This window comes from Haliaeetus albicilla, chromosome 9 (assembly GCF_947461875.1).
Source record: "Haliaeetus albicilla chromosome 9, bHalAlb1.1, whole genome shotgun sequence".
Taxonomy (NCBI): domain Eukaryota; kingdom Metazoa; phylum Chordata; class Aves; order Accipitriformes; family Accipitridae; genus Haliaeetus; species Haliaeetus albicilla.
Window position 1 is genome coordinate 19,965,804 of NC_091491.1, and position 20,697 is coordinate 19,986,500.

Below are 20,697 nucleotides of genomic sequence, written 5' to 3' on the forward strand. Positions count from 1 at the left end.
TTATGAAGCTGTCAGACAAAACCAAGCCTGTGATCGAAGTGAAATTTATCAAGCAACTGAGCTACAACATGGAGAGTAAGTGCAGGTACTGACCAGTTCACTTTAGACCTGCATTATGAGTATCATTACAACCATGATGAGGCATTCAAGACCAAGGCATTAATTTGCTATCGTAGATGCTGACATTCTGCCTTTTCAAAGCACAGTGTTTGCAATGAAAGTCTAGGAAGAAATGGAGAGGTCTGACTTCATGTAATTAAAGTTGGAAAGTAGAAATAAACAATTTCCCCTTCTTTTCTCCTCCCCCCACTCTCTCCCCAAATAGCTGGGCTGAAAGTTCTCCCTAGCAGCTCATGGTGTAAAACTGATGGAAATGTGTTCAAAATCTCTGCTTTGTTGTGGGCATGATGCATTGATGAGCATTGATTCTCTGCTGTCAGTGCCCCACTCCCTTAGAAACTGGGCTGCTATAATTAACATTTACAGGACTAGCGTGGCAAATCTCTCTGTTTTGGTTTTATTCAGAATTCCCTCACAGGGGTTGCACACTTATCTGGTGTGATGATCCATAGCCTTAGATGTATGCAGGCACCGTGGCTGTTGGTTAGTCACAAGTATACTGCCTGAGGAACAGAGGTCCTGAGGCACAAGCACATAGCTTCCCCAAGCACTAGCGCCTTAGCGTTTGCACTAGCATACAAAGCAGAGTCTGCCAGTGGCCCTCTCTGCTCAGCTGGGAGAGGTGGAGGGCAACAAGGGGTGGATCTGAAAGGTGCTGGGGCAGCTCAAACACAGGCCTCCCCAAAACTAATCCAGCTTCCCTCAATGTGAGATCAGCCCATTCAGCTGCCCTTCCCTTCCTGCCTTTTTCCTTCACTCCAGAAATACCTTCTCTGTCAGTAGCAGCAGCCTGCCTAGCAAGTCTTTGCATTTACCCTTCAGCTCAGTGGAGACAGTGTTGAGCATGATTCAGACAGGAGATGAGGAGGGTTCAGTGGCACTGGCAAATCTTTGCAGAGAAAGACTCCCTATCACACCGATTATTTGCAATCACAAAGGACTGAGCTCAAGTCAGGTCAAGAGAAGGACAAAAATGGAAAGGGGTTTCTGTTAAGTAGATGAACTTGGCAGGTTCATCTTGGCAGGGCAAGTAGATGTCCCTTGGCAGGACAATAAGAATCATAGAATCATTTAGGTTGGAAAAGACCTTCAAGATCTTTGAGTCCAACCATCAACTATGCCCACTAAACCATGTCCCAAAGTACCCCATCCACTCGCTTTTTTAATATCTCCAGGGATGGTGACTCAACCACTTCCCTGGGCAGCCCATTCCAATGTTTGGCAAGCCTCTCAGTAAAAAATTTTTTCCTAATATCTAACCTAAATCTCCCTTGCCTCAACTTGAGGCCACTTCCTCTTGTCCTATCTCCAGCCACCTGACAGAAGAGACCAACACCCACCTCACTACAACCCCCTTTCAGGTAGTTGTAGAGAGCGATAAGGTCTCCCCTCAGCCTCCTTTTCTCCAGGCTAAACAACCCCAGCTCCCTCAGCCGCTCCTCATAAGACTTGTGCTCCAGGCCCCTCAACAACTTGGTCGCCCTTCTCTGGACACACTCCAGCACCTCAATGTCTTTCTTGTAGTGTGGGGCCCAAAACTGAACACAGTACTCGAGATGCAGCCTCACCAGTGCCGAGTACAGGGGGACGATCACTTCCATAGTCCTGCTGGCCACACTATTTCTGACGCAGGCTAGGATGCCGTTGGCCTTCTTGGCCACCTGGGCACACTGCTGGCTCATATTCAGCCAGCTGTCAACCAGCACACCCAGGTCTTTCTCTGCCAGGCAGCTTTCCAGCCACTCTTCCCCAAGCCTGTAGCACTGCATGGGCTTGCCGTGACCGAAGTGCAGGACCCGGCACTTGGCCTTGTTGAACTTCATACGATTGGCCTCAGCCCATCGATCCAGCCTGTCCAGATCTTTTTGTAGAGCCTTCCTACCCTCAAGCAGATCAACCCTGCCTCCCAACTTGGTGTCATCTGCAAACTTGCTGAGGGTGCACTCAATCCCCTCATCCAAATCACTGATAAAGATATTAAACAGAACAGGGCCCAACACCGAGCCCTGGGGAACACCACTTGTGACCCGCCGCCAACTGGATTTCACCCCATTCACCACAACCCTCTGGGCTCGGCCATCCAGCCAGTTTTTCACCCAGTGAAGAGTACACTTATCCAGGCCACGAGACACCAGTTTCTCAAGGAGCATGCCATGAGAGACAGTGCCAAAGGCCTTGCTGAAGTCAGGGAAGATAACATCCACAGCCTTTCCCTCATCCACTAGGTGGGTCACCTGGTCATAGAAGGAGATCAGGTTGGTCAAGCAGGACCTGCCTTTCATAAACCCATGCTGACTGGGCCTGATCCCCTGGTCGTCCTGGACTTGCCACGTGAGAGCTCTCAAGATAAACTGTTCCATAATCTTCCCCGGTACCGAGGTCAGGCTGACAGGCCTGTAGTTCCCCAGATCCTCCCTCTGACCCTTCTTGTAAATGGGAGTCACACTGGCAAGCCTCCAGTCCTCTGGGACCTCCCCTGTTGACCAGGATCGCCAATAGGTGATAGAGAGTGGCTTGGCAAGGACCTCCGCCAGTTCCCTCAGTACTCTTGGATGGATCCCATCAGGTCCCATAGATTTCTGAGTGTCCAGATGGCGTAGTAGGTCCCTAACTATTTCCTCCTGGATTAAGGGGGGGTATGTTATGCTCTTCATCCTTACCTTCCAGCTCAAGGGATGGAGTACCCTGGGGATAACTGGACTCACTATTAAAGACTGACACAAAGAAGGCATTTAGTACCTCAGCCTTTTCCTCATCACTGGTTGCTACGTTCCCTTCTGTATCCATTAAAGGAAAGATATTCTCCTTGGGATTCTTTTTACTGTTAACTTATTTGTAAAAACATTTTTTGTGTCCCTTATGATAGTGGCCAGATTTAGTTCTAGCTGAGCTTTTGCCTTTCTAATTTTCTCTCTGTATGATCTAACAAGATCCCTGTACTCCTCCCAAGTTGCCCGCCCTTTCCTCCAGAGATGATAAACTCTCCTTTTTTTCTTGACTGCTAGCAAAAGCGCCTCGTTCAGCCAGGCCGGTTGTTCTCCTCAGCGGTTCGACTTGCGGCACATGGGAATAGCCTGGTCCTGAGCCATTAAGATTTCCTTCTTAAAGAATGTCCATCCCTCCTGGACCCCTTTGCCCTTCAGGACCGTCTCCCAAGGGACTCGCTCAACCAGTGCCTCAAAGAGGCCAAAGTTTGCCCTCTGGAAGTCCATAGCAGTGGTTTTGCTGACCACCTTCCTTGCCTCACCAAGAATTGAAAATTCTATCATTTCATGGTCGCTAAGCCCAAGATGGCCTCCAGCCATCACACCTCCCACCAGTCCTTCCCTGTTCGTAAACAACAGATCTAGCAAGGCTCCTCCCCTGGTTGGCTCACCCACCAGCTGTGTCAGGAAGTTATCTTCCACACACTCCAGGAACCTCCTAGATTGTTTACTCACTGCTGTGTTGTATTTCCAGCAGATGTCTGGAAAGTTGAAGTCCCCCACGAGGACAAGGGCACACGATTCTGAGACTACTGCCAGCCGCTTGTAGAACGATTCATCCGTCTCTTCAACCTGGTCGGGCAGTCTATAACAGACTCCCAGCACAATATCTGCCTTATCGGCCTTCCCTCACATCCTCACCCATAAGCACTCCACCTTGTCATCAGAATCGTGTAGCTCTGTACAGTCAAAACATTCCCTAACATAGAGAGCCACCCTGCCACCTCTTCTACCTTGCCTATCCCTTCTGAAGAGCTTGTAGCCATCCATTGCAGCACTCCAGTCATGGGAGTCGTCCCACCATGTTTCCGTGATGGCAACTAAGTCATATCTATCCTGCTGCACAATGGCTTCCAGCTCCTCCTGTTTATTGCCCACGCTGCGTGCGTTGGCATAGATGCATTTGAGCTGGGTTATCAAATCCACCCCTAACATCGGCACGCTGCCCCCAGGCTCATCTCTGGTGCACCTAGTTTTATCCCTTACCCCCTTCGAACCTAGTTTAAAGCCCTTTCTATGAGCCCTGCCATCTCACGAGCAAGGATTCTCTTACCCCTTTGAGATAGCTGGACACCATCTGTCTCTAGCAAGCCTGGTGCTGTGTAAACCTCCCCATGATCAAAAAAACCAAAATTCCACCGATGGCACCAGCCTCTGAGCCACGTATTAACCAGGTGTGTTTTCCTGTTCCTTTCAGTATATTTCCCTGCCACTGAAGGGATTCAGGAAAACACTACCTGTGCTCCCAATCTTTCTACTAATCGCCCCAGTGCCCTGAAATCCCTTTTGATTGCCTTTGGATTTCTCTCTGCAATCTCATCACTGCCAACCTGCACAACCAGCAATGGGTAATAATCGGAGGTCTGAACCAGACCAGGGAGTTTCCTGGCAATGTCTTTTACCCGGGCCCCAGGGAGGCAGCAGACTTCCCTGTGGGATGGGTCAGGTCTGCATATTGGGCCCTCTGTCTCCCTCAAAAGGGAGTCGCCTACGACAATTACCCTCCTTTTTCTTTTTTCAGAGGATGTGAGAATGCGCGGGGCTGCCCGACTGGGCCTAGGCACCTCCCTAGATAGGACTTCACCTACACCCTGATCTTCACTGGCCTGGTCCTCAAGTTCCAGAGCCCCATACCTGTTGTGTAGGGGGCAACTGGGAAGGTGAGGGAGACCGGGAGCGGATTCACCTGCCTCCCCGAGCAGGGACCTCCATCTCTTAGGTCCCCTCCTGCCTGGTGGCAGGAGGGTAGGGGAACCTCCGCTTCTTGCGGAGCCTCCACCTGCTGCCTCTGCCTCAGGGATGGTAGGGTGTGGGCCCACCAATCTCTCTCCCTCTCACGCCCCCTGATGCTCCTCAACCTTTCCACCTCCTCCTTCAGCTCTACCACCAGGCTGAGCAGATCACCCACCTGGTCACACCTCACATAAGAGGTGTCCCCGCTGCCCTCCATCATTTGTGATAGACTCAGGCACTCCCTGCAGCCAGAGACCTGGACAGCCGCATGTTTACGTGGGACCTCTGTCTGCGTTGCCCTATCTTTCGTAACAATGGCTTTCCCCCGAGTGGCAACCGTACCTGGGTCTCCCTCTGGGCCGACACCCACCGCTTGAGTAGCCTTCTGGAGCTGGGAAGAGTGGGGCCTGCACGCCCTGCCGCCCTTTCTGACGCCAGCGCGCCTCAGGGCCGTTCAAATCTCCCGCGGCTGCCCCCGGCAACGCCCACGCCGCGCCAGCCTCTCTCGCGAGAGCCACCGGCTCTGGCCGGTCCCTCCGCTCTGCCCCGGCGCTCCTGGGGCTCGGGAACCTCCCGGTCAGCCTCGGTCTAGCGCTTAGCCGCCGGCTTACCGCTGCCGCTGCTGGCCTCGCCGCTGACTGAATGCTGCTGACCGTTACGCCGCGTTCGAAACCTCAACAGACATTTAAGTAGACCTTGCTGATACTTGCTGATACTGTTCATTAGATAGCAGTAGGACACAAGTACACCAATAAATAGTTACAGCTTTGATTGATAATCCCTATCAGTAGCAAACTGCAAATCATTTAGGCTAGGGAGGGGGAACTAGCAGCTGGGGTGCCAATATAACTTGAACTTATGTCAGATAACCTGGTAATAACCTGAAAAAAAAAAAAAATCACATTGTTTTGACCCTGTATCATTACTGGCTATGATTAAGGTGTGCTTTAATGTGTGACTCACCAGAAGCATTTGAAAGGCATGCTCAGCCCTCACTACAGGGGAGGTTTCCCATTCCTAAATTAGATGACAGTGACAGTTTTGACTCTGCCTTTTATCCTAAGCTAGTCTCTCTGAGGAATAGTATTGATCCCTATAAGTATTTATGAGAAGTTCAGTGCCATCTGAGCGGCACATGCATTACTGAGTAGAAATCTGCGGTTAGATCTTTGAGGTGAAGATAATCCTAAATGCTCTAAACATTGAGGTCAAGTAATTTTCATTATGTGCTTTGTTTATGTTGTCAATATGTGAATTTAACAGCAGTTAACACGGATGAAAGTTCAGCTAAGGAAGTGGACTCAGTCCCCTGGACTAACTTGAGCTGTTCCCTGCAATCACAGTAATCATGGGGCCTAGAGGGGCTCTGAGCCATCTTCACTGACCCCGACAGACCTCGTCCTCAGCAAGAGTCCTGAAAGGCTGTTCACAAACACTGCCTTGGCAGTCAGCTGCCTTCACTAAGTACCCCTTTTGGCAGGACTTGAATATTCACACTGGGAGTCTGGGTAAGGGAACAGCACAGTAGCTACTACAGTGGCTGTATCACCATCATGATGCAGTGACAAATAAACAGCGTAGAATAATATTCATATGCCAGTGTCCAAAAGGCCATCACATGTGTAAGCCTGAGGTTAGCTGAAGCCTTCAAAGATTTTAACCACTCCATTTCTGGAAAGGAGAGAGGGACTGATGATGGCAAGAAAGTTTCTAGTGGTGGAGAAAGCTTTTAATTGGGAACCATAAAGCCTTTAAAATGCAGAAGGTAAATACTAGAACAAACCAAAGTTGTGGCGTTTGTTTGTGTGGTTTTATGAAGCCACGCTCTGGGGGCTTGATTCATGGGTATTGAACATCTGGGGTTTGGTTTGCTGAGAGTGGAGTTTCATTTCTGTGCTAGTCTTCACACTGACACTTTTTTTTTTTTTTTAGCATGCTATTTTTTTGCCTTTTGAATGCCAGTAGTAGACTGAACATAACCATCTCTGACTCTGAGAAAAAGATTTAAGAGGGAAAACTCACTTAACTCAGAGTCTCTCAGCCAAAATCCTGGAGTGAGTAAGCAACAGGAACTCTGAGGAAGCTGGAATAAAACATGAAATCTTTACACTGCCGAAATTTGTGCTTTAAAAACTAAATATAGGATTGAAAAAGTTCTTGAACTGAATTAGGACTGAGGCTATTTTTACTTATTTTTAAGAAGAGAGGAAACAGAGCATTTTAAATAAACTGCCAGTTTTGCACAATTAAATCCCAAATTAGAATTGGCCATGAATAGCATCAGAAGATACTCTGCTGTAAAGACAGAGAGAGAATTCAGAATGTAGACCTTCCCGTGGAGAGGATAAAGGCAGAATTTTCTAATGTATTATTTAACGCTTGTTATGTAGTGCATTAAGCAGTTACTGAGAGGAAAGCTTTTAAAAACCAACAGCCTCTCTGATAGCATTAAATCTTACCTTAGATTTTTGGTTAAGTCAATATTAAGAAAATAAACAAATTAATACATTTCAGTCTGCCCCGATTTATAGACACCAATCAAGTTACAATGCTGGACATGGCCAACTGAAAGAGAGGAATAGATTTACCTGAGTGAGGTCTTAATTTAATCAGCTGGCCCCAGAGAGCTGAAGTCAGCAGGCTGGGGTGATATAAGAGGCAGCAGAGAAATAGTGCCTTTACTGCAGTCGAAAAGGAGAATGACAGTGATGGAAAGGAGTCTAGGCAGTGTCAGAACACACTTATTTCCATGATTTATTCTTAATTTACTTTAATGACAGTCTGAAGGTTGTCCATTTTTCTTTAAGTGTCCTCAGAATACTGATATTTTCTAAACATTTAGAGCATGCTTTTTCTCCCCCTCATTTTCGTTAGCTCCATTGCAAGTTGGAATTGAAGAGGCCCTATGTCCACATTTTGCCCTAATGAATTTTGAGCGCAGTCGCAGATTACCCTTTTCCCACTGCATAGCTTGCCAGCCAGTGTCCCTTCTCTGTGGTCACCCTTGAGTCAGGTCTAGGAATCACACATTCCTCTGGGATTAATGTTGATTTTATGATAAAATGGAGGAATTCATTGCATTTCTTTTACAGTTTATACTGGCAAAAGAACAATGTGTGCTTTCCCAATATAATAGTTCATTTTTATTATCAAGTGAGTTTATTGATAGTTGTTCAGAACTACTGACATGCAGACAATGATCTCAGATTGCATTAACATTTCTGGAATACTTTCCATCTTTCCGGTTTCTGCCAGGAACTTGCTTCGGTGATTCAGAGTTTTTATTTTAAGATTGGACTGTTGTTTAAACTGCATTACAAATCTATGCCTTTTGCTTTCTTGTGTATGTGCACTGCATTCATTAGTATCACAAATCCTTTAATCTTGGACCTGAACAATTATGTTAATTCATAAACTCTTCCAGGTAGGAATTCGTTTTTTGCCATGCACTCAGGTATGCTTTTACAAATTGACTGTAAAACCATCATCCCATCATCAGATGAAATAACAATATTTCCCCCCGACCCCAATGCCAGTGAGAGGGTTCAAGGGCAATATGATCTCAGTAATACTTGAAAATAGCTTGGGGACATTGAGATAACTGGAGAACCTTATCAGTCATTTTCTCATTTTAAAAAAAATCCATGTTCTTGCAATAAAGAACTACTACTACTTTCTTATGAATCTAGTCCTTTATATAAGAGATGCTCAGAACTGCCACAAAATGCATCTGGAGGGAGAAAAAAGCCCCAGTGATATTGTTCCATCCTTTAAAAACAAAAAATCCTTGTACTCACTAGGAAAAAAAATGAAACAAAACTTGAAGCATTTTCCCTTTGTAGCCCCTTTTTGCCTAGGTTGATGAACAAGGCATATGAGACACCTATGTATTTCCTCATGTCCGCAATCTTTCTTGCCAGGTTGTCTTACCACATCAAGGTTCGCATGTTGCTTTAAAGTTAAGGGTAGCGGCAAAGCAGAAAGAAGCCAGATAAGTTGACTGTTACATTAAGTCAATATGCTCTCTGGTCTCCTCCTGCAGCAGCTCAGCAACTTGACGGCTGTTTCACTGGGGCATGTTATAAAACCACTCAATCTTAATATCATGTTTTAAAACATGAGCCAGTTCCCATCCCAGGTGAAACTGAGGGTACTCTTCATGAGAGAAAACCAGGTTCTGAGACCAGCCACTGCAATGCAGAATACCTATTATTCTGCTCAGGCTGTGTCTATGAGTAGACAAGTAGAGCAGGCCAGTCAGAGAAGACTTGTTGAGCAAAACAGTGGGTGCTGAGGACCCAGCGGCCGCACTAAAGCGCCACACTAAAGTGCCCCATCGCTCTCCATACTTAGTTCAGTTATTCAGACTAGTGTACGGCATGCTCCTGCAACAGACAGAATTTAAAGCTGCTATTTAAAAGATGTGTGATTAATCTTACATTTACTTTCATGTTTACAGATATACTCAAGGAAAAGAAAACCCATCCAGAAAACAGAAATGAACCAAAACCAGCTGTGAAAAAGATTGACACCACAACCACCACAAGCACTGTCAAGTCATCCTCTAAACACAGTGTAACTGGAAATGGGAGCAATCCAGCCCCGAGTTCCTCACTTGTTATTTTAACAGCACTAGCAGTTCTGTGGCATTGTCCACTGTAGCTGTATTACCTTGCAGCCATTGTGCAAGTGTTTCTGTTCACTGTCATTTATACCTACAGCCTTACCCAACAAAACAAATTTGAATGGCTCTCTAGTTTATGTGATATGTTAGAATAAATATTAAACGATATGCTGGAGTTGGCAGATACCAAGTGTCATCACTTAAAATGTCTGAAGATAGCCTTTGACAAAGCCCACCCGAGACACGGAGGGAATGATGACAAGGGTCCGAGTAGCTTAAGTTATGGGGCAGAAATAATTGAAAACACACAAATTATGTGTGTGTGTCTTAATCGTTTTCTCAATTTCGTTCACTGGAATCTGACTGGCTGGTTTTGTTTGTTTAATTTTTCTGATAAATTATATGAATGGTCAGTCTTCAAATTCAAGCCCATACATACTTTATTTTTCTAGTGAACAGCTAGCAAGCTATGTCTACAGTTGTAAAACATGTTAAAGTACTCTGTACCAGCTTGATGAAATTCCTAAGTGGTCAAGAAGATCAAAGCATGTTTGCAACTTCTTTTCACTCTTACTGTTTAGATTGTAGGAAGCAATATAAAAGCATATGGTGTGTCTAATATATCAGTATAGTTGCCTTAACTATGGAAAAAATTAGAACCACTTTGTTTACTGAGGGATATAGATAGTGAGTTTCCCTGCCCTACAAAATGCCATTACCAAGATGCTTAAGCATATGCTCAAGGTTTATTGGATGGAATGTCCAGCAATGGGAAACATAAATAAACATAATAATGTTTTATCCAGTTGAATGCAGCTCTGTACAGAGGAAAAAGATAATTTGGTTCAAACTTACTTTGCCTGTGTGATGTTAAAGAGAAACTGACTTAAATTTTCCATAAGGGTCCCAGAGATAAAAATTATTGGGAACTCCCATTAGACACTAACTAGATTTTGTGGATTGTGGATCTCTGAAATCAACTCTGTTTCATAAATTGTGTATTATTTAATTACACTTAATGTTTAAAATTTTGTACCATGGTAGGTGTAAATGTAAACCAATCTGAAATCTAGAACATTCTCTGTTATGCCTCATCTTTATTGCTACCCTAAAAGATGTCAAAATGTGCACTATATTACAAGGCTATTTTTTTTAATCCATGACACATTGATGCATTTTAACTTTTTGGATGAAAAAGTGCTATAATAACTTCTAATGGGTTAAGAGTTAATGTGTGTTTTCCAACAACTGTTTACAGTACCATTGAATATATATGTATATACAAACACAACTGTATGAATACAGTGATTAATATGATAAATATATGAAACATTAGAATTGTTACATTTACTACATTTCATAACTATTACAGCAGTTTAATGGCCCTTTTCATGTTTTAGACTATTATTATGTACAGTTTTATAAGATTTAATGTAAAACACTTGCCTTTGGTTTTTTGTAAAACTTCTCTGATATTTACAGTTACACAGTCACTGACATAACTCAAAAGAAGAACCCTGTATCTTACTAATCAACTTCAGGCATTTTATTGGCAACTTTGATTGTAAAAGAGGATGCCAGGATTACTACCGGATGTCATTATATAGAAAATGGGAATAATACTGAACAAGCATACAGTAAGCGAACAAAGACTCTCTACACTTGTATGTTTTCAGATAGTGTTAGTGAACATGGCTAATTATGTTTGCGAAGGTGGGACTTGAGTTTTTTTTTTAATTTGAGCTCTTAGACCATATTTACAGACATAAAGGTATAATAAGAACCATCAACACACCCAGCTGCAAAGGCAGTGTCTCTGAAGTGGCAGCAGCTAAGTTTTCTGAAAGATAATTCAATTTTAATGTTGAAACAAAGAGATAAAATGGAAAAGTTACTTACACTAACATGAAATCTTTTGTATTTGAATTCTGATATTTCATAATGGTAAGGATATTCATATGCCTAAGTAGTGCTTTCCCATCATATCAGTGAAAATCAGTTTTCCCAAAAGTACTAAAATGGCTGTCCTGCGTCTTCCAGGGTTTGTGAGCTGCACCAGTCTATTGAACTCTAATTAAAAATGTCGCTTCTTGTATTCATTTTCAGTGCACTTTTACCTGAGAAGGCGTGCAAGTCATGTCATTTGTACAGTGAAAGGACACCGTAATTCCTTGCAGTCTTAAAGGATCAGTTGTGATGGCTGCTGTTAGACAGGTTGGTCTCTGTGCATACACAGAAATGTACATCAGGTGCTAACACCACCAGCTCCTCAGGTAATACCAATCACTGTGGCTTCACTGAAGCAATTCATATCTCTTGCTTGTGAACCTGACCCCTAATTTAGTATTCCCACACTTAGGATGCTCAGTCATCGTTCAGGCAAATGCATCCACATTTGCACACTTAAGTCTCCATCACGATTCCTATGGATAGAGCTAGGGTTTCAGGACTGGGCTCTGACACTACCAGATTTCAGCTGTGCAGTTTGGAGTTTTCAGTTCTTCTCACCTGCAGAGAGGGAACTTGAATACCTAGACTTATGTGTCTTTATGAGGTCTTTTCTGAAAACCGTTTTGTGCTTTTAGCTCAGAGCGGTGATCCAGCTAGCCTAGTATTCAGCTGTAGCAGAGGAAGTTGCAGAAGCCCTGCAGTAGGCGTGTATGGAATAACTCACCCAGGGGATTATTTGTTGTTGCTAACTGTCATAATCTTGCTAAACAAAAACCTCTGAAAAATCATGATTGAATTTTCGGTTTGATTGGCAAATATTTGTATGATGTAGTGTTCATCTCTCAAGCTAAACAAGACATCCCTTTTGAAATTTCTGTAACAGAGCTAGAACGAGTTAAAACTGTGGGGTGAGATAGAATCAACTCATTTCATTGGATTCAACCAATATTTTAATAGACACAAATTGTTACGGAACAAGGGAAGAGACTTCAGAGGACTCCACACCTATTAATGTATTTCACACTAATATACTTTTACACTGTAAGAAAAGTACTGGTCAAACCAGCATGAAATATGTTCATAATGTGCATCAAAAATGGTGCAGCTTCAAAGGGCAATGCAGTATATTTTTACTGATGGTTTATGATATTTTTTTTTCAGGATCAGTTGCATTAACATATTTTAAAAAGAGTGTTTTCCATCAAACAACAACATAGCAGCAAAGGCAAAAACAACTGCCTGTGTCAGATAAAGGAAGTATTTCTTTTCAGATGAATAAGATACCTATTTTACAAAACCTTATTTTGTTATCCAGGACACTGTAATTATGATGTAATTATGAAGGTCTAAATTCAAAATACTTTTGAACTTGTCTATGTAATCTCAGTGTAAAATAAGGTACCAGTCTAAGTGCATTGCTGTAGCTTTGCCCAACAGTTATGAATTGTGTTTAGCCACTGCTTTTTGAATGTTTATTGTTTTGCTATGACTTTCTTTTGATATTTTGCTGTGCCAGCATTTGTGAATGCCAGCGTTGGAAAGTAACTGCTGTCATACATTTGTAAGTAAAATCCATCTATAATTTTCTCTTGATAGTGATGCAGGCTTCTTACCGAGTAATACAAAATTGCCATGGGCATACAGTCAGTTCTTAGTGTTTCACTGCTATTTGGACTCCATGTTACACCAGGTTCATGTGTCGCTAGCCCCCTTCCTGGCTATGAATGCGTCAGGAAGAAGAGTGAACATGGGTGGACAAAAGCAGGCATGGCCGCAATGTGCCAGTGCATGGCAACCTCCAGCTGCCTTTTCTGAGGCCCCGAGCTGAGTGTTCTCAGCTAATTTTCAAGCAGCTTTTACACCTCTCCAAATCAACGCATGGAGACTGGCCAGGCAAAGAGCAGCAGAGAATCTAGAGACTGTATATTCAGGCAACTTCACAGACACCTGCTATGACTTGCACATTTTTTGCAATTTAGATGCTTTATGGAATCCAGCCTCCCATTTTCACCCTTACACTTTTTTTCTGGCTTGCATATTGCCAGTGTTATGCCCTGTCTTCTAGTGCGCCAGGTACTTTGTCATTGCATAAGGAATTGTGATTCTGATCTTTCACTCAGTAACGAACCTTTTGAGGTACAAATACCTGTCAGAGCTTGATAAGAGCATTACAAATAATAATGTCCGGCTGCATTGACTTCAGAGGCTCTGTGTATGGGTATCTGGCTATGACATTCACATCTTTCTGATCTCTTAAATCAGATCTGTATTTAATATATCCCTGTTTCCATTTGTTACCAAGACTGCAGTCATAATTTTAAATTTGACTCTCTAATCCTGTATGGGTCTTCTCAGTATTGTCCTAATGGATGTTGTGCACAGACTTAATTTTAATGCTAGATGAGCCTTTTGCCCAGATTTACTGAGCCATTCTTATTTAATATTGCACATGATTAGGTTTAAGCAAGATCTGTTCAAGTGAAAAGAGATGAAGCACACATTAAAGCGAGATACTGACTAGGACAAAAATCCAGAAAGTCCCTATGTTCCTGAATTGGACTCTTCACATTAAACAGATTTTGAGGTTTAGCTGAAATTACAGTCAAAATTTCGTAACTAGCATGCTGTCAAGAGGATTTTAGCCTTGCATTGAAAATCGATAAGCAGTCTACCCATTTTTTAAGTGAGAATTAATCTACATGCTTTCCTCATGTCTCCGCACATGGGTGAATTTAGGTCTGTAGAAATAGGAGACATTCCTTAAAACATATCCTGCCCATTGAGCATCACAGCATTATAAGTGCTTAATGTTACAACTAGCCAAAAGCAGGAGACATTTATTTTCATTTATAGCATTTCACTACTCACGGTGCTTCTTGTAATGACATATGGCATGTGTGGTAATGAAAAGTGAAACATCTTACAGTCAATGTCATTATAGCTGTGACACGTGTGAGTCAAAAAGAACATGATAGTCTTCCTCCCGTTGCCTCGAAGTCCAGAATTATTCCCAATACTGACTGAAATCTCTTCTGGTTTCTACTTTCTAACTAACTATATCTGAATTTCATTAAATATTAAGCCACCAAAAAATAAATACTGGGCAAGAGATTGTAATAAATAGACAGATAATAAACTCAGAAAAATACCCTGCATTTAAAATAGAGAATACTCCTAGGTAAGAAATCCCTCCTGGACTAAAACAATTTTTCAAGTCCCTCTCCCCTCTCCAGGTTCATCACCATCCCCTTCCACCTCCATACAGCACAACATGAAGCCTGCATGCAGGAAGCTGGTGCACTGAATTCAGGAAAGTGAAGTAAAATTATTGCTGCGTAGTGGTATTTCCAAGTATCTTGCTTAAAGTGGGCTTCCTTTTGCTGGTTATGAGGAATGCATTCAAACTGCATGTGCAATTGCTTAAGTTCTTATCCAGTAAATAGCTACAGTTGCTGTAGCTTTCAGAAAAGGCTGCTGGGTACAGACCGTGAAGCAATATTTTTGTGTTGCTCCCATGTCACTGAGATCAAACTCAGTCCTTAAAATAGACTAGTTTAGACATTCCAGTTATTATCAACACTTCAGTGATTTCCACCCATGAAAATCATGTAATACCCTTTTGAGAGAAGGGCACATAAAAGAGACCCCACTGATGCTTTCATGAGGTACATAAAGTACTTCATTAAAGAGCCAGTAACAACCACAGGGGTTTTTTTCATTTCTGTGGCAAGAGTATTAATACTACCTTGCAAAATTATGCAGTTTGCACTTAATCATTTCAATTAATCTTTAGTAAATTACCCAGTCCTTTGTAATTATAATATTTGCAGCTAATTTAATGCCATCCTAAAAATCATTCGTTGCATAATATAAGCAATTAACATTTATTTGGGTTTTTTTCTGTTGCAGGGGGATATATAAATTATCCTCAGTGGCCTTTCTGTACACCTAATTAGCACCTGTTTGAATTATTCTACAGGCTATGGACATTTCATTTGAAAAATAAATGTGTTGCTAGTTTTGTGAACTCCTTGCAAATACACAGTTGTAAAAATTACTTTTCAGGGGAATACGAAAACATGTTTTCATATGTCTTCTGGGTTTATGAGCTAGGCTAGGCTTCTAGGCTATTACACCTACAATAGGTACTGACATTTTTAATGCAGTTAAAATGGAAGCAGTCAGATACCTCTTTCCCATAATTAAGTACAGTATCCCAGATTTGTAGCCTGGTTTATTCAGTAATGAAAAAGGAAAGCAATAAGACATCAAGAATATAGATCCTAGTGTAACTTTCACATTTCTGTATATGCCTATACAGTTACGAAGTTTTACTAAGCAGAGACTATCAAAAGCATTGCTATGCTGGAGTGTCAAGGATACTGTGTTAAAGTTGTGGAAATTAAACCAGGTTGCTTCAATGCCATAAGTAAGCTTCTAGGTAAATAGTAATTTTCTATTTAAATACACAGTATATTGAAGAAGATCATTCGATCTCTCTAAAAAGAAGATCTGAAAAAAACTTCTAACAAGAATGCCAATATCAAATATTTATAACCTCTACACGTATGAAATTGGGACATCAAAATGGACTTGAGATTTTTCTGTGGGTATGAATTGTTGCAGCAGACCCTCAGCTCTTATAAATCAGCATAGCTCCTTTGATTTCAGTTTAACTATGTAAATTTACCCCAGGATAGTATCCAGCCCAAGAATGTGAATTTCTTCCCATCTTTCTGCAGGTGCAGAAAATCAACAGTAACTGCAGTGATTACAAAATTTGCGTAACAGTTTTACATTGCCCCGGCCACTGATCAGATAGTATCTTCATGCCTGAAAAGAAAATCTGTAACACGTGGGATGCCATTAAGTCTTCTGGCATTTTCCCTTTCCAGAGGCACGGCAGGGACCTTTTCCAGAAGCAGCTGGTATGATTTGGGGCTACAAGTTGATATTCATACTGTGAGTATCTCCTAGGGTAGAAAATCTTTCTCAGAGAAAGTTTGCTGATACAGATCAGGCCTTGAGGCAGATCAAGTTTGGTTTTTCTGTTTCATGTTAAAACGTAGGATCCAGGTCTTAAACTGGCCTCAGAAACTAATTGAGACTCAGTGGAGAGATCCGATTGTGGCTTTGATGTTTTCAGAGAAGCTTAAGCTGCAGAGAAGGCAAGCAGCCATATTCTGCTTCAGCTGAAGCGTGTGTATCTTTGCATTCAGTTTCAGATAAAATTACCTGTGAGTTTCCAGATTAGTGGTGACAAATTTGTGAGTTACTGTAGCCTGATGTTCTTCTATGGAGAAGAAATGAAATTTCCTCCTAAGCAGAAACAAAAAGAAGGCTTTTAATTTTTATTTCATGTTATGCTAAACATCCAACTTGGAAGGAAACCAAAACAGGACGTTGGGCCTCACAAAGATGTAGATTCCCCTGAGTGGGGTTGTTCTTGGTGCATGTAGTGATAATGGTATCAGAGTCTGTCTGCTTGTTGTGAAGGAGGATATCCACCCTTTGGCTCTTTCTGGCGGCTTGACAAAAGCTACGTTTTATGGCTCAAAGGTGACAAATCATTTATAGGCAAAAGTTGTAGCTAAGTCCAAAAAGCAGTGAAGAAAGCAATAAGACACTTGATGGTGGTCTCATTGAAAAATGAGAAAATGAATTTAACTGACATATTTCAGCTTTTCTGTTAGGGATGACCAACAGAGTTGAAACCTACTCCCAAAACACTGCAGCTGCATATGGGAGCAGGCTAATGTAGCAGCAATACTATATAAAACATTTGTTGTATCCCACTTATTATAATGGGGCAATATTAGAATAAAAATGGAAGCCAGTACGCTAAACCTTGCATAATACAACCACTTACTGTACTTTGATATCAGAACTAATACAGTATGAATGTTTACAGTACACCAGGGTAGAAGTTCTAGTAAAATATGTGCTTTGCCATTTAGATTTTAAATAATTAGTTTATGGCCTTCTAGTCTTTTTTAGTTCATTTTATTGTACAGGAATTAATAGGCTTCTCACATTTGTATTTTACATGAGTTGCATCATGAGTATTTCAAGTTCCAAAATAGATTGGGTTTGCCCTAAGCTGGGTTCAAGCTCTAACAATTATTTCTCTTTCCCAAGCACTTGTTTTATTTGCAGTATATCTGCTTATATTTTTATGGAATAAATTTGTCAGTTTTCTCCAGTTTGTTTTCAGTATTGAATATGATAAAGGCAATTTTAAAAAGCAGTCTGAAAACAATGTCTTAAAAGAAGAACAAGGCTACTTTGAAAAGTTAAAGTAAACAATGTGTTTTGTAAAAGACAGTGAACTATGAATGGGAATAAAAATAAATAATCCACAGCAGGAAATTGTTGTTGTCTATTAGAATGTTTGTATTTTTTTCTGAATATTTTTCATCATCTTTGTTGTAAGCTACAAAGCTGATAAAATCTTAAATAAAAATATTTTAATCTGTTCAGAAGATGCTTTGAATAAAGGATGCAGACCTTGAGAACTGCTGAGGAACTGTTAATATTTTGGTCATAGTCTGGCCAAGAAAGGTCTGTTTCTTGAGCATATAACTACTTTCTTGCTCTTCTTTTCTTTCTTGCAATAAATACAGTGAGATGTAAAGGTGCTTACCTGCTCTTCTGGGAGCTCTTAATATTATTGAAGAGACACAATTCTTGCAGCAGTCTCCTGGGTAAATGCCAGCATACCTCCACACAACAAGTAGGACTTTCTCATCAAACTTCCATTCCTACATAAACAATCACATCTGAGGTCTCCATTGACCAAGGTCTTGCAATAACTGTGTGCCATATTAAAAGCCTTGGCCTTGGTTTTGATTAGGATCACATTACTTTTCTGCCTTCACATAGGCCAGTGTACTAGAATAAGGAAACTCCCTGCTGCTAGCTTAGTGTTTTCATCATTTGTCAGTTACAAACCTTGCAGTTTCTCTTCTTCTGAGGGGAAAAAAAACCCTAATCCTGTATTTTTCTGTCAGATGACGATTATTGTGGTTGTGCCTCTACCATTTCCTAAAGTGACATAGCAGAGACCTTTGCTCTTACAAGCATTTGTTACAGCTACTTTTCATGAGTTTCTCTTCACTGCTCTGTCAAAACAGATGTTTTTTTCCTGCTTAGAAGTTGTTGGGAAAGACGTTGGCTGTTTTCTCTCTTGTATTTCCTGTTTTGGTAGAATTTAGGAGCTCCCCTTGTAGTATTCCTGAATGAGTTGAATGAAAACTGTAGGACAGACTGCTGAACGACTATAGTATCGTGAACAAAATGTTCCTTTATTGTGTTTAAATGACTGTGTACCTGCTATCTACCTACCTAGTTTTTTCTTATTCATTTTGTTTTCTGATTGCATGGTGATTTGAGTGTTGCCTCCTAAAGCATCCATGACTCCAGCTTTCCTCAGTTCTTTCAAATTGCTTGCTATTTGAGGTCTGGGGATTACATATGGCTCATCTCACCATCTATGGAGAGTGCTTTTTGCTAATATATTCAGTTTTGACCCAGCTCCAAAGATAATAGCCAACAGCTCTTCTCTGCCGATGCTAGAGGAATGCTTGTTCTCTGAAGTGCTGCCTCATAAAAGCCTTTTAAGTTTAAGGATTTCACATTCATCCTCTAATTAAGCAGGTGTCTAAATCTGTGAAGCTGCTTCATTCTGTAAATCCAACCTGCCTCCACTTCAAAGGATGTTGTTTCTTTTCCCAAAGATGTTTTAAAAAGTGCTTCTTTGACGGTTCAAATTTGTAGGGTTATTTAAAGGCTTTGCCTCTCACCTGATTCAGTACTTATTTTCCAAAAATACACAGAATACATCAGATCTGATGAGATGCCTCAAGGCTGTTCCTTAATAGTGGTGCTAGAGTTCATATCTTTGACTGAAGATCTTTAATTGCATTGAGTAACTAGCCCTTCTGCTAGCCTAATGACAGAAGTAGTTGCAACCATATGTGATCCATTTGATGCTTTTCCCATCAGAAATGCAAATCTTTCTTTCTTTGTGGTTTTTTTTTTTTGTGGTTGTTTGGTTTGGGTTTTAGGCACTATGTCAGCTTGGCTCTGAAACACGTCTAGAATTTGTCATACCCAAACCCTGGAAAAAAGAGTGGATTTAGCCTCGCTTGTCCCAGGGGCTCCAATATGGTGCAGCTCCAAGTACAACCGCTGACTTATCAGAATGATGGCTTGCCTTATGATATTGAGAGAGGCAGCATGACTTTAGTGTAGGAAGTCTTCCTACACTTCAGCTTTACATCTGACAATACACAGTCTTTTTTTGGAAAGAACGCTTATAAGATCATTATTAACCCAGGAACCCGACATTAACTACCACCATCCTAGAAGAGGAAACTGAAAATATTCCTGCTTGTATAAGAAAAAGACAGGTTTTATTTGTGTTTATTATGTCCTCAAGGAGATTCAGTTAACTTTAGAAGAAAGAAGGCATTCCAAAAGCAACAGAAACCCGTGTCCTACACCTACAGGTTTATGTCCTACAGCCACAGATTACTGCTTTCCCATCATGCGTGTTTTCAAGAAAACAGCATATGGATGAAAGGAATTTGCCAGAACAAGCAGGAGGAGACTACACCAGATGTGTGAGCCCTGTTCACTCACAGTGGCTACTCACTATCTGCTTACGGACTTTTGGCTCTGCAGTCACTGGTCCAAGGGAACACCCAGAACTTGAAACCCCCCACAGAGAAGACAGAAAACTCATTCTTTATGGGGTTGCTTCCCATCTTATCCCCAGGGGAGAAAGGGTGCAGTGTGCCTCTCAGCTGCAGGGGCCCGTGTTTTCCCCCAGGGTTCACAGTGGGTCCTGCAGCATGCTGCCACTCCCTTTTTGAAGGTACACACAGACACTATGGGTGCTCCCCAGGTAGCCCACAGGACATGAAGGAAGAGAGAGAAGTTTATTCTGATTCTCCTCCACCCAGGAGCAAAAAGGGATGAATTAGGCCTGAAACCACCCTTCAGTTTCAGAGCTATCCTTTTAAAAGAAGGCCTTTTTTTCATATGACCCATTATTTGTTGGTTCAGGCAAGTGCTGGGGCAGCAGGAGTCTGCTCCCTTTATTGTATTGCACAAACTGTTATGGTGTCTGCCCTCTGTTTTCTCAGTCAGAAGTGACCAGATTTTCTAGCTGCAAAATCAATATTTTTCATTACAGAATAACTCAGTCTGCAGAAAGAGAAAGCATCCTAGTCCTATTGGGTCTAAAATGTGGATTTCCTCAGACCTTTCAGGAATTGGAAA

At 41.8% G+C, this 20,697-nt stretch overlaps 1 protein-coding gene across 3 annotated transcripts in view; it reads left to right on the forward strand.

Moving 5' to 3' along the window:
* LOC104325614 (glypican-5-like) overlaps nt 1–17,781 on the forward strand; it is a 423,584-nt gene extending 405,803 nt beyond the window's left edge. For all 3 annotated transcript variants that reach the window (XM_069792021.1, XM_069792019.1, XM_069792020.1), the window contains one exon: nt 9,298–17,781. In XM_069792021.1, coding sequence (XP_069648122.1) covers nt 9,298–9,500 — 203 coding nt within the window. In that variant the 3' untranslated portion in view covers nt 9,501–17,781. The remainder of the gene's footprint in view (nt 1–9,297) is intronic.
* The last annotated feature ends 2,916 nt before the right edge of the window (nt 17,782–20,697 follow it).